This window comes from Orbicella franksi, chromosome 8 (assembly GCF_964199315.1).
Source record: "Orbicella franksi chromosome 8, jaOrbFran1.1, whole genome shotgun sequence".
Taxonomy (NCBI): Eukaryota; Metazoa; Cnidaria; class Anthozoa; order Scleractinia; family Merulinidae; genus Orbicella; species Orbicella franksi.
Genome location: NC_138152.1, coordinates 29,538,228 through 29,552,317, shown reverse-complemented (window position 1 = coordinate 29,552,317; position 14,090 = coordinate 29,538,228). Strand labels below are relative to the sequence as shown.

The 14,090-nt window shown below is 39.8% G+C and overlaps 1 protein-coding gene across 1 annotated transcript in view; it reads right to left on the bottom strand.

The window, feature by feature from the left end:
- Window positions 1–1,277: 1,277 nt before the first annotated feature.
- LOC145496169 (unconventional myosin-Ih-like) overlaps window positions 1,278–14,090 on the bottom strand; it is a 37,631-nt gene continuing 24,818 nt past the window's right edge. The window contains exons 25-32 of the mRNA XM_081475816.1: window positions 13,992–14,070; window positions 12,934–13,130; window positions 11,571–11,710; window positions 8,644–8,713; window positions 8,234–8,308; window positions 8,080–8,145; window positions 5,115–5,310; window positions 1,278–3,744 (exon numbers count right to left, since the gene is read on the bottom strand). Of these exons, the coding sequence (XP_081331942.1) occupies window positions 3,182–3,744; window positions 5,115–5,310; window positions 8,080–8,145; window positions 8,234–8,308; window positions 8,644–8,713; window positions 11,571–11,710; window positions 12,934–13,130; window positions 13,992–14,070 (1,386 nt within the window). The 3' untranslated portion in view covers window positions 1,278–3,181. The remainder of the gene's footprint in view (window positions 3,745–5,114; window positions 5,311–8,079; window positions 8,146–8,233; window positions 8,309–8,643; window positions 8,714–11,570; window positions 11,711–12,933; window positions 13,131–13,991; window positions 14,071–14,090) is intronic.

Below are 14,090 nucleotides of genomic sequence, written 5' to 3'. Positions count from 1 at the left end.
ACAGGAATAGTCAATTAAGCTACCCATTGGTAGTGTTTTTTTTCCTTTGTTACTGAAACAAATGATTTTTTCGTTTGAGTTACGTATAAATAGCTTATTCCGTATTTACTTTACTTTATGCGAATGTAATAAAATCGTCAGGGATTGATTAAAAAGTTGTTTAACGTTGTAAAAATCATATAGTATGGAAGTCCAGGAAAATAACTCAGAAGTCGGAAGTCGGCGGTCGGAAGTCGGAAGCACGAAGTCGGAACTCTGATGTCGGAAAGTATCGAAGTACACCCCTCCCCCCACCCAACCTCTCGATCGGCTGCCGCCCGTAAGCTTTAGATTTTAATTCGAGTGTCACAGTTCAACTTCACGTTGTGAAGCTTGATTACTGGTTTTACCTTGATTACTGCTTTTATTTTATTTTATTGATTTTATTTTATTTTTTCGCCTTTATGGCGACCAGGAATGCCAAATTTTTGCAAACACGTAACTATGAAGAGTTCATGAACCTCAAGACCGATTATGGAGTCCTTTTTGAAACGATTAGCGCATAAAATGTATTCTGTTTCTCCTCTATACTTCATATGGTTCCTTTTCATCTTTTCAGATAGTAACTGATACGATAAAAAGATGCGAAGGTTTGAGAGGCTCCTATGGGAGGGGTGGGTGTGATGTTATGCTTCCAGTGTACAGATCTCTCTAAGGTTGAAGGACTCATCTATCAGTTTCGGAACTATAACCAGGGGGGCCTATGAGCGGGGAGCTTATGAGCGGGGGATTTATAGGCGGCAGGTTATGGTATCACAGCTTTATTCAGCATACTTACAATAATTTCGACACTGACACAGAAACGATTATGAAAACTGATATTTATTACAAAAAACTAATTATGGCGTCAAGCACGATACAGAGAATCAACAAACATTAGTACATTGGGTATATCATTCTACCCCGAACATCATTCTAAGCAAGGGCATCTCGTTTGATTGCCTTTTTCAATTCACCGATAAATAACCTAGCTTTAACGTGTTCCTTATCCATAATATAAATGCTGTATTCTCCAAACAAGCAATCTCGTTCCCAGAGCCCGCGTCACCCTTGTCCGGCGGAACAACGAAAGCCGTTCCCCATTCCACTGGACAAGGGTAACACGGGTTCTGGGAGTGAGATTGCCTAACTAGCCTCTATACATGTCATTTCTATTAGTTTGGAGCATTATTTAAATATCAGGTGTACGTCTACCAATTTTTTAATTTCAAATTCTAATTTTAAAACAACAACAAATCTTCAAAATCTCCCATTTCGATAAATTTTACTAATCCTTCGAGAAAAACTGTTTATCTCCAAATATACCTAAAAATCACCGAAAAATTTAAAAAACAGCCTAAAAAACATAGATATGTGGGATGAGCAGAGAGATTCTTGACTGCTTGAAACGTGAACGAGATATTTACATTAAAACCATAATACCCAGCAAAAATACGGCCTTCATATAGACCCCCGCCTTAACTACGAGATCTATCAGTGTGATTGCTTGATTGCGAACGACCTTAAATAAGTCAGTATATTGCGGCAGAGTCGCTGTCTCTTCCAAGATTGAACGAGAATCCTTCGTTTTATCACCTTGCCAACATTGATTGCCCGTGACTCCGCGATTTAACGTGTTGACAGGGACTGGAAAAGAGTGAACCGTCAGAAAGCTTCAAGAGGATCTCTATATTGCTAACTAACAAAGCCATTTTGTTGTGCATTACGGTATGATCTGATTTAAAAGCAGTTTCAAGCTACCTTACACGTTTTTGTTGTTTATCTTGCTGTGCTCTCCTCAAACAAGACTGTGTTTTACTCCGTTTTGAGATCACGCTATAATTGATGGCTTTCAGCCAATCAGAGCGCTCGTTATAATTGGATTATTTTGCAACTATAAATAATATATGTACTTCCTGTCGCTTCCCCATATTTGTGTAATAATGAGCAAAAAATAAGCACTGTTTAAGGTGGCGTTTCTATTAAGCAACACAGTCTGGGATTCAGTTAATCCAGGATGTTTGAATGTTCAAGGAGGCTGGAACAAAAATCTAAAAATTAGATCGACAGGACGATCGAGCAACAGCAACCTGGGCCTGGAAATGATTTTTGTACAAAACAAGGATGGAATTCGTTCTGTTCGCTCAAATGGAAACAAAACCTAACAGCCAGCTTTGGTTTCCGATCTGAACGATCCATCTTCGGACGTACATTGTTTGGATTGCAATATAAGATTGGTTTGGCCATCAATGAAATGAGAAATCTTCTTTCCCATCGCAAAATCCGGATTTAGCTTGGTTAAAAAGAACGCTACTTAAACCTTACGAAAATTCTCGCGCTTCTACCCTTTTACAAAATACCGTCTATAGAAGATCTACGCGAGACGTTTCTGCATCAAAATAATTCTGCATCGGTTTAATTCTACCCCTGAGTAAACTCACCAATGTCTTAACGTACGTGTTTATTTTTCCTCTCAATCGGGTGATGTCCGATATTCAGTCCAAAACATTCCATTCTGATGACATAGCTCTCAGGAGACTCGTGTAGTGTCTATGGTTGTTTTTCGCGCGCAAGGAATATCTAATCAGAGGCAAGGATTTCTGTAGAGCTACGTCATCAGAATGGAATTTTTCGTGTCCAGACTCACACGACCAATCAGAGAGGAATCGATTGAAAGCGCGAGTTTACTCATCCCATTTACTCCGTCTTCATCCACAAGAAATTTCTAAGAAATATATAAATAAATACCAACCAGACGGCGCGTTTAGTCGAGAGAACATCACGGCAACAGGCTTTTCCGGTTTTTTGTGTCCAATCAGAATCAAGTACGAGTTACAAGCACTACACTCACGAGGACAGGTCGCGTTACCTAGCAACATCCTTGACGAAAAATGCGACTTGTTCTCTCGATTAAGTATTTTAACTACATGACATAAATATAATTTGCGGTAAAGTATCGCCGTTTTGCGTTACATCTTTTTAGTCTCCCTTACAAAAAATATCGCCGTTTTGCGTTACATCTTTTTAGTCTCCCTCACAATTAAACCCGATCTGGATTGTCACGCAACGCCGTGACTGAACCGTTGCGTGACAAAGCGTTGCGTAACGACCCAAATTACGACTGCTAAGGTGACTGGAGTGGCTACGGTGCAATATGTCAGTGTTACTTAAATTTAGATGAAGATCGTTTCTTCGCCTTATCAGCCTTTTTATCAACGAACCTTTTCTTTGCCCAGACTTTCTTGGGTTTCTCGAGACCAGATGCTGCTGCCACCGTATCGTCCCTCCCTTGATTCAACCCCTCATTCCGGCCTCCTTGTCCAAAATGTAATTCCCTATCAGTGGTCTGCCCAGGTCCCGCATCCGTGACGTCAGGGCTATTGCCAAATGCGGCCGACAGGGACTGGGGTAAAGGGGAGGCACCATAGAGGTTTTCTTCGGGGTCGTCGTTGCTCAGAAGTGTTTTTAAGGGGCTCTGGCGAACCATAGTCAGCTCGTCCTTTTTACCATAAAGGAAGGGGTTGATAGCCACCTCTGTTCGCGCCCATTGCTTCCTGTTGAACTTGTCCGTGTCGACAAATCGTCGGGGGCGGATCTTCTGCTGAAAATGCGCCACGGCTGCCAGCTCGCGGGATTTCTTAGTCTTGGGACGAAGAATTGGCGGTAATGAATTCAGCTTCTTTTGTTTCTCCTGCATCTTTTTATCGCGGGCATATTTACAGGCAGCTGTTAACGAAGAAGCAACAAGAACCAGTCAAAAGGTGCAATATCATGAAAATAACTTCGAAAGGTCAAAATCCAAAAACACATACTTTTATTGATTGAAACTTCTTAATACATAATGGTTCCGTTTTGTTGAAAATTACTATATAAGTGCAGTGAAGCTGCAAAACGAGTGATATAATTGGTTACGTATGCACAAAATTGTGATGTCAGATTGCGAAAGTCTGGCAAACTTTCAAACTCTGTAATCCCCTCGTGTCTTGGAAAAACGAGTGAAAAATAATCACAATTTCTACAGGTCATCAAATGATTTCGAGTACAATTTGGAGTAAATAAGCACAAGTAAACCAGCACAAATACTAAAAAATAGCAAGTTCAATTTGTAGTCTAGTCTACTAGTGCATATTTATCTCAAATTGCACGATATAAATCATTTGATTGCTTGTTAATAATATCCATGCAATTTAATTTCAACTTTCAAAACTCAATTACAACGTTTTGCACTCAACATAATTTTTCTGTACTGTTTGGGACTAATTGACGTGTTCTCAACTAATCAACATGTTGAAATCTTTGCATTAGCTCTTATTAACCGAGCAGGAGGTCTGTATGGCAGAATCTTGACCGAGGTTGTGAGTACAGACCGAACGCAGTGAGGTCTGTACACACAACCGAGGTCAAGAGTCCCCCATACAGACCGACTAAGCTCGGTTAATATGATGTTTATTATATGGCAAACAAGAAAAAATTAATTCGTTTAATGGAACTGGTTTGTACTAGCTGACATTTTGCTTGTAAATGGCGATGAGCTGAACTTAAATCTGCCAAAGCTTGCTTGTCCTCTTTACTTTTTTTCTCATCAGGCTTTTTGTCACTTCTACTAATATTTTTAGAAGAAAATAGTCCTTACTTTTGTACTTTAATTTTCAACTTTTTCACTGCAAAAAGTAACGGTCTAGATGCCGGTCGAGATGGGAAAATCTAAACCGCTTTTAATATCGATTTCAGCCAATCAAATTGGTGCATTCGGTAGTTCCCAGTCCTTGTGAGACACAGCCATATAATAATGTATATTATTAACACACAACACGATAAGCATTCCGTTTACAAACAAAGGTTCTTAGGCATAATTTTAGCACTGTTTTCCACTCAAAGGAAACTATCAGGAAAACCGCTCTATTAGGATCTCCTTGAACGAACGAAAGTCTCCGAGAAGGCTACGAGCCCAGTGATATCTTCGGCGAAAAACGCCAAGAGTGACAGGGGCACTAAAAGTGTGACAAACTAACACTTTCTACTGCTTGCGTGACAGTACAAGTGACCTTCTTCTTACGTGACATTTACAAGTTAAACTTTTCCTTGCGTGACATTACCTTGTCCTTGCTCTAAGGCTGGCAACACGTCAAGTTGAATCCAACATGGAGTGTCAACGTCTTCGTCTCCATCTGTTACAAAGCTAAAGTAGATCGAGGTACTCGCTAAGATGCTTGTCTCGATATTGGAATCAAAGTTCTTAGGCTGCAAGCAGTAATGGCGAGTTGTAACCGCGAAAGATTCCCAATCAAAGACCTGAAATGTGGAAACAGACGCGTCAGGCAGTGATTGATGTCTTGATTCTCATAACCTACATGTAATAATAATAATAATAATAATAATAATAATAATAATCGAATATTTCCTCAGGATAACCCTTCAGTACAAAGTACTGTTATCAACGGGGTCCTGCTACGAATTAAAAACTAATAAACAAGAATTATTAAGATGTATAAAATAAGATACATATTAAAAACCGTTAAAAATACAATAGAAATTACAAGTAATAATCGTCTAAGGCTTTCCTAAATAAAACTCTAGAATTAATGTTTCTTAAACTTAAAGGCAATAAATTAAAAATCGTGGCACCTAAAAGATAAAAGCTACGGCGCGCAAAATCCAGTCTGACTTTTGGTAGTTTTGCAGTTTTCCCATTGTTGCGAGTGTTTAAAGCGTTATGATGTAATCGGTGAAAATAGTTTTTAAATGGAAAGCATGCAGTTCCATTAAGGCAGTCAAATACAAAGCAGCACGCTCTTTTCTGTAAAAAGTTATCAACAGTTAAAAATCGAAGATCACAGTTCTGCGAACTGCATTTTGGGGAAATGATTTCGAGGCTTCGGGTCTCAATGGAGCGGATCATGCGTTTGTGGGACTCTGACCATCCAAGACTAGTATAGCCGCAATACGTAAATATTGGCATAATCATCGATTGGTAAATTCGTTGGGCAGTAAAAGTATCAATACTGGAACGGATGCGCCGTAAGAGGTTCACTCTTCCTGCTGCCTTCTTGTAAATTTTTTGAAAATGAGTTTCAAAATTAAGTGTCGGGTCCAGATGCACGCCGAGGTACTTATAACATGTAGTGGTGTTGATGGGAAAACCGTTGACGGAGAGCTTGACTTGACAGCCTTGAAACAGATTCAACCGCTTACCGGTACCAAACAGCATCACCTCAGATTTTCCTTTCTTCAGATTAAAAATAAGTTCATTATCACGAAACCAGTTAGAGAGATTATCTAAGTCCTGTGAAAGGCTGCTTTGTATCGCATCGATATCACTTGAGGATATAAAAATCACCGTATCGTCAGCGTAAGTGATAATCTTACAATGACGAAGCGGACTATGCACATCATTAAAGAAGATGAGAAAAAGGAGGGGCCCAAGAATACTTCCTTGAGGAACTCCAGTGTTAATTGGATTTGGTTCAGAAAGCACACCGTGAAATTGAACGTGCTTGCGATGGAATAAATAATCAGTAAACCATTGAAGTTCCATATCATATATGCCATAACGGGACAGTTTACTCAATAAAACGGAATGACTGATGGTATCGAATGCCTTTGATAAGTCAATAAAAACTGCTCCTGTCGCCTTTCCACTGTCGGCCTCCTTTCTGATGAGATCACTGAAGTAAGTAACAGCTAATTCCGTTGAGCGGTTCGGACGGAAACCAAAGTGGTACTCAAAAAGTAGATTATGACGCTCTAGATGAGCCATCAGCTGCTTGTAGACTATCCTTTCCAAGATCTTTGACAAAGTAGGGAGAATTGAGATAGGCCTGTAATTGTCAATCTCAGCCAGAGACCCTGATTTGTATAGGGGGATCACTTTTGCCACTTTCCACTCACTAGGCACAACTCCAGTTTTAAGAGATAAATTGATGATAAATGTCAAAGGCGTGGTTAAAACATAGGCAGCGTCTTTGAGCAGTCCCGGGGGGAAATTATCCAGTCCAGACGCTTTTTTCCGCTTAAGATTTTTTAGCTCTTTAAGAATCTCTGATTCTTTCACAGCTTTAAAAGTAAACTGACTTTCCGTGAATTGCTTTGGAAGATTTTCTTCAGCAGGTTTGCTCCAGACAAAGTCACGGAGTAAGATTGATTTCCTTTTCAGACATCTGGCAATGGAACTGAAATATTCGCAGAAGCTATTTGCAATGAAGCTTTTGTCAGTTGACTTCGATCCATTTATCACAAACGCCGAACCTTGATCAGAAGGTGATTTGGTAGGATAGAGTTTCTTGATGGCTGCCCAAAATTTAAATGGCTGCCCAAAATTTCTCAGAATGTATAGAAATGATACGGAGAAAATATATTTTGGTCAATTATAAATAGTAGGAGACTTAGTGTCCTAATAATAGGCCATTTCTGAGTTGCCTGTTGCCTCCGTGTCAAAAACGAATCCTCGTGTAAAACCATTCATATGAAAATGTGTACTGCCTAGAGGTTTATTTTCATGTAACTCAACCTTATTTTCATTTGAAAGGTTTTACACGCGGACTCGTTTTGAAACAGAGGCACGAGGTAACTCAGAAATGCCCTTTTAATGCACTGGACTCTGGTTTGAGTAGTCTGGGTGCCGCCCTTGCCAGGGACATTGTGTTGTGTTTTGAGCCAAGACAAATCAGTTCAGTGGCGGATCCAGACCTTGAACTAAGAGGGGAAAGCGGGGGGGGGGGGGGGGGGGCGGCGGTTTTTGTTTTTTTGGCTTACCCTGCCGGCTTTTCTTCCTTTCTGCGACTGTTTTTTGTTTTACCCAAAATAAGGGGAGGGAGAACCCGGGCCTCTCCCCTAAATCCGCCACTGATTACTCTTACAGTGCCTCTCGTCAACCCTAGTATATAAAAGGATACTAGCTAACTGGTAGGGCAACAGAAAAAAATGCTATAGGAAGGGACGGGTTGGGGAACCAGCGCTAGACTTGAATCTCATCCCCGCCCCCTCCCCCAACAGTACTACTCCTCAGAGACGCGACCAGGTTCACCCGGTTTTTAGGATTGGATAAAAAAGAACAAAACCTACTTGCAGCGTGGTATCTTTATCCAAGCTACCTTGCAAAGCAATCACATCCTCGGATAAGTAATGACCCTATAAACAAATCACCAAACAAGCACAAAGTAAACATCCAGCTATGAGAACCTATGTGGCCCATAAATCAGTGTACGTTCTCTCCTACCTTTACAAAAATATTATTCTTGCTTCCACGAGTCGCCCAAACATTGCCCAGTTCGTCGTTCACAATCTCCACACCCTGCCCAAGAAATAAAAAATGTTAGAAGACGGAAAGGTTTGTGTGCCACCAAAAAGAGTTGTTTTGTGGTTTTTTTACCGACTGCTGTAAAAACCCAGTCCACGGTGGCAATCCACAGCGTATGGGTCCAATCAAAATAACCGCAACAAACGCAAAGTATCAATCATAATTCGACGCAAATGGAAACTACCAGCGTCAAGCGCGGAAAAGCGCGGGAAAACATGCAACCGGTGCCAAGCGCGGGAAAACAAGCAATCGGGGTAAGCGCGGGAAAACATGCATCTGTTGGGCTCATCTGACTCCATACAATGATGTGCCCTTACAAAAGAACTTACCTTTCCCACGCAGCTGCGAACTTTTGTAACCTTGGGGTCAGAACTTGGTGGTAAAACTCCCAGACCGATTCTGTGAAATAATAATAATAATAATAATAATAATAATAATAATAATAACAATAACATGTAAACACCGTTGAAATAGGTTTTAATAGTTTATTTCTTTTATTTACTTTTACCTTGTAATATACCGATGATGATAGTAGTATTAGTATTAGTTGTAGTAACCATGATATCATGATTAGATACGGAAACATGTTTTACAGGTTTAACAGACATCCGCGTGAAGATCAAATTGAAAGTTTAAATAAATACATAATGACGCTAAAATTTTAAAAAAGTTGTTATTATTGTTATCATTATTTTTATTATTATAGTGGAATGTGTGAAGATTTGTAAATAGGTTTTCTAAGGAGATTTCAATAAAGTTCTTGTTATTATAAAAATAACAATAACAATAATAATAATAATAATAATAATAATAATAATAATGGATCCAGAGGATAATGGGGTGAGAGAGAAGGAAGATGAAAAAGTTGAAAAGTATCAAGATCTAGCAAGAGAAGTTGGAAAATGTGGGGTGTGAGGACAAAGGTTATTCCAGTGGTAGTGGGAGCATTGGGATCAATACCACTGAGATTGAATGACAATCTGAGAGCCATTGAGGTGGGCATTCCTGTTGGACTGATCCAGAGATGTGCATTGTTGGGGTCGGCAAGAATTCTTGGAAAGGTGCTGGAGATGTAGAAAGAAGAGAAAAAGCAAACAAGGGGTGTTTGTTGGCTTCCCTAGGCAACTTGTTGTTGCCCGGAGCCAATGACGAAACCAGCTTCAATATCATCAATAGCTGTGCGAATCTTTAATAATAACAAGAATAATAATAATAATAATAATAATAATAATAATAACAATAATAATTATAATAATCATAAATAGTATTTTTATAGCGCCTATCCAAGCGTTTACAAGTCATAAAATATGATTAAAATAGAATATTAAAAAAAAAATAAAATAAGAATCAATAAAATTATTTCAATGAGTTTTAAGCCGAGTTTTGAAAATATGAAGATTGTCTGATTTTCTGATATATATTGGTAAGTCGTTCCAGAGTTGTGGCGAGGCGACAGCAAAAGCTCTAGGTCCATACGACTTCAAGTTATCGCTGGTACGGCGTAGACGGAGAGATGTAGATGAACGGAGAGTTCTTGAGGGACGGTAGAGGCGTATCAATTCTTGTAAATGACAGTGAAACAAAGTTACGTTCTTAGTTCGTCGTCCATCTACCACGTTCCTAAGTCTTAGTAATCCTTGTTTCATTTGGGGTTATTGTCTCAGCGTCAGTGTAGTAGTAAGCTGTTATTTGAAATTTTCCTTTGATGTGACGTGAGTTTCGCGCATTGCTGTGATTTGCAAAATGACTTTCAAAACTGACAAACCTTGACAAAACTCTTCCAACTTTTGGCATCAAATCATAAAACAAGGAACAACAAGGAGAATTGTAGTTTAAAATCTGCAAATCCTGATTTCAAAATTCTTCCTCAGGCTCTCCCCCCAGAGATTAGCGCCCCGTCCACACTACCCCGCAGGAATTTGAAAACGGAGGTTTCACTCTAAACAAGAAGATCTGTTAGATCTTATAACCGCGCGTTTAAAATTTAACTGTTTTCTTAGTACTACAGTCGCAACGCAGTGCATATTCCAAAGCAATCTTTGATGATTCATTGATTACTGTAGACATCACAGCACTTGATCAACATAAACTCTATTATCGCACCATCAGTCGTAGCCGTTGTGACATCTCCGATGACGTAATAGTCTTAATCTGGAACTTTCTTCGGGATATGTATGGGCATGAAGATACGAACACTATTACAAACCGCTTTCTTTCTTTAAAGTCACGATTAAATTTAATTGTTTTTTCCCCTTGAGTTAAGGGTTAGCAAAGAAGTCACACGAGTCACATAATTCAAGAATTGCTTTATCTACGGCTATCTTTAGTACGGTGGTTATTTCCCTATCAATGACGTAATCTTTGCACGTTCTGACACGTTCTTTGCTTGGCTTCCAAACATTTAATTTTCTTTCCGATCTATGAACTCGCTACGATGAAACAGTCAAAGGATTTACTTCATTTGCCTAAAACCGCAAGAAATACTCGCAAAATTACAAATAAATTAATGACCGTCGCTTCTGCCGAAATAAACTTGCAAAGTAAACACAATCTTATTTGTCACGTAGCGAAAGTGAAAGCTGCAACGTCAGCGCATTCCATGGCTGACGTAATACCTTTTTTCAGCGTATTTATTATTCCCTTTAAATCCAACGCTTTGATAAAGCGAAAAGAAAATATATTTTACCCACAAAAAAGAAAACAATATCCGTAAAATTGTTCGTGTGTTTATGTTTTAACAGCTTCTGGCGGAAAAACATCACACGTTGCGTGACTCAAAGTTTGGCTGAGCGGAGGTCTGCGTCTGGCCACCGACAAAAAAAATATAAAAAAAAATAATAAACCACGGGTAAACCTAGAACCGCGCTCGGCCCATGGCCGCGCGGTTAAAAAAAAAAAAGCATCAAATGTTTTCCGTCCACACTACGCCGGAGGAATTTCACAACAATTCCCGGCCATTTTGGATTTGTGTTTTAGGAAAACTCATGCGGAAAAGTCACATGAGTATCGTGACGTCGTTGTTGTCGAAAAGCTCCGTTTTCAAAATGTTTTCCGTCCACACTAAAACAGAAAGCCTGCGTTTTCAAATTCCTCCGGTTTGAAGAGCGTTTTCGGAAAGCTTCGTTTTCGTGACGGATTAATAGTGTGGACACTGCTTTGAGCGTCCATGGATTACAAAGCGCCTCAATCTTCAAGCGAAGAAACCGTTTGCTTAATCTAGTTCTGTTATAAATGAAAATTTTGCAATAAGAATTACCTTGTTACGTCAAAAGCATTGTCAGAGCCATCAACAATGATTGAAGGGCGATCAATAAAGAATTCTCCTTGGGGATTTTCTCTCTCAAAACATGTGATTTTACACCAAACTTGAGGCGCTGCGTCAAAATCATCAGACTCCTGAAAGAGAACAAATAGAGTTTACCTTGTCAAACTCATTAATAATTCATCGAGTTTACACAAAGGAAATCATGACTGTGACGGTGTTTGGATATCTGATCTTAATAAGCAGAGATTTTTATGATTTTGTTTCTCCGTTTTCTCCTAAGTTTTAGTTTCGATTGAGAAGATATATCAAACACTCAAGACAGTGTTTCGCCACATTTCCAAACACCTCAAAGTTCGTCAAAAATACTCCGCTGCGCGTCGTATTTTCAACTCTCTTCTCAGTGTTTGGAAATGTGGTCAAACATCAGATCAATTTTAAAAATGCCGAAGCTACACGGTGAGATCTACTTTCTACGCAAAAAGCGAACTTATTGATGGAATAACGAAGCGCGCCAAGTCTAAAAATAGAATGCAAATTATTGGCATTTCGCGAGAGTCAGACAACATAAGCATGTTCTGAGAGAAATAGGAGGAAAATGAACGCCAAACTTTCGTTTCAAAAATTGTTTTAGGAACACTAGCTTACGTGCTTGAAAAAGCGTCAAATCGTTCACCATTCCGTTTTGTTTGTCTGAGTTTGTCTGAGTCTTGACGTCACTCGCGCGCTTCGCTATTGCTGTTGGTAAAGGATATTTTCGTGAGTGGTGAGTGACGTTTTTACCTTGAAATGCAACTCTTTTTTCACTTGTGAAACGTAATAAATAAATAACTAAGTAACCTTGAGATACGATTTACAGCACAATACTGGGGCAGATTTAACAAAGACGACAGAGCTCCGTTGCACTTTCGGTTATTCAGATTCCATCTCGACTTTCCTTGTTGACGCTAACCCTCTCCACAAGATTACCGTGTCATTTTGTATTCTTCATGCCGTCCAGCGACCAGAAGTTGACGGTTTTCTGGTCCTTGTGCGCAAACTGTCGTTGATTAGCACCTAATAATCCCGACAGTTGTCCGCGAAAGGAGAACCGAGAACTGTTACATGTAATAATGAGAACGTTCGTGAACTGGGTAAAACGTGAAATCACCGTTATCTTTTGCGTGAAACGTGACCCTTACCACGCCTATTCTTCCCCATGCCTAGATACTCCAATTGTGACATCATTGTCCACCGTCTACGCACCCCTCCCCCCATACCTTTACGACCCTCTTCCCTGCTACACTCAGTTCTCTGAATGATAGGACAAAGTCCCACAACCAATTGCAATTCAATAAATCACAAAACCACAACTCACAACTGAAAACGCAGACTCGGTAGACATCACTGACAAGTCAGACGCTCTTGACCGTGGGGGACCTGGGCGAGTCGGTGATTCTGGGCCAAACAGATCCGAGACAGAACCCAGTGACACGTTTGAGATTTTCTTCTGTGGAGAGCTGGGGCGAGGAGACATTGGTGGAAATCCATCCGACGAATCTACGTCATCAAAACCTGGGTAAACCAATCAGCGAGAAGGTTAGAAATTAACTAACAAAGTGTTATTTAGTTTGTTTTCCTGGCGCACCTGTAAACTAGCTGGTGCGTCTTGTAGACTCTGCTTACCAAGTCTATGGGACGCACCGTTACCACAGCTAAGTGTGCGATCAAGTAAAATAAACTATGTCTTTGTCTTTGTGTTACAATTTTTTTCAAGCCATCAATGATAACCATGAGTTCCCATTCACCTTGCAACTGATACAAGTAAGGCTCTACAACATTACATTACAACGTAAACACTCACCGATCTGAGCTTGAGGCAATACCCTGTGAAGGTTTCCTATTTGATTAATGAAATTTACTGCCCGTCTCACAGAGTCGGATCTGCTCGAGCAAGTGTTCAAATGTCCTGAAATGTTCCAGTGGTTAAAGGGCTCCAGTAGATTGAGTACTCTGGGCTCACTTTGTTGTTGCTGTTGTTGTTTGTTTGTTTTTGTTTTTTTGCAATCTTTTGCAATCTATTCTTGTTTCATTTTGGTTTTCTGTTAGTATTTGCTCTTACTTTGAAGTTTCCTTGGAACAGACTTGTTTACCGATACGGCAGCCATTTTGAACCATTGCTATTATGGGATGTTCAGGGGGCAAATATACACTAATTTGCGTCCTGAACATCCTATAATAGATGTTTGAAACAATGGATTCAAGATGGTTGCCGTACCGGTAAAAAGGTCCATTGAACTTTGTTTATCCTATTGAACTTTGTTTATCATCGGAAAATGCCTGAAAAAATTTTGTCATAGCCCCGATCAAACTGCTTTCCCCAACCAACTCCAAGTCCCGTTAAAGGCGGAAAATCAATAAAGAAGAACCACAAACCTGTGTGCGTCGAAAAAACAGAAGGGCTTTTTTGATTTAACGCGTTAGGACTCCAAGCCTGCTTCTGCACGTTGACTTGCTAAACGGGAGACATCAGTA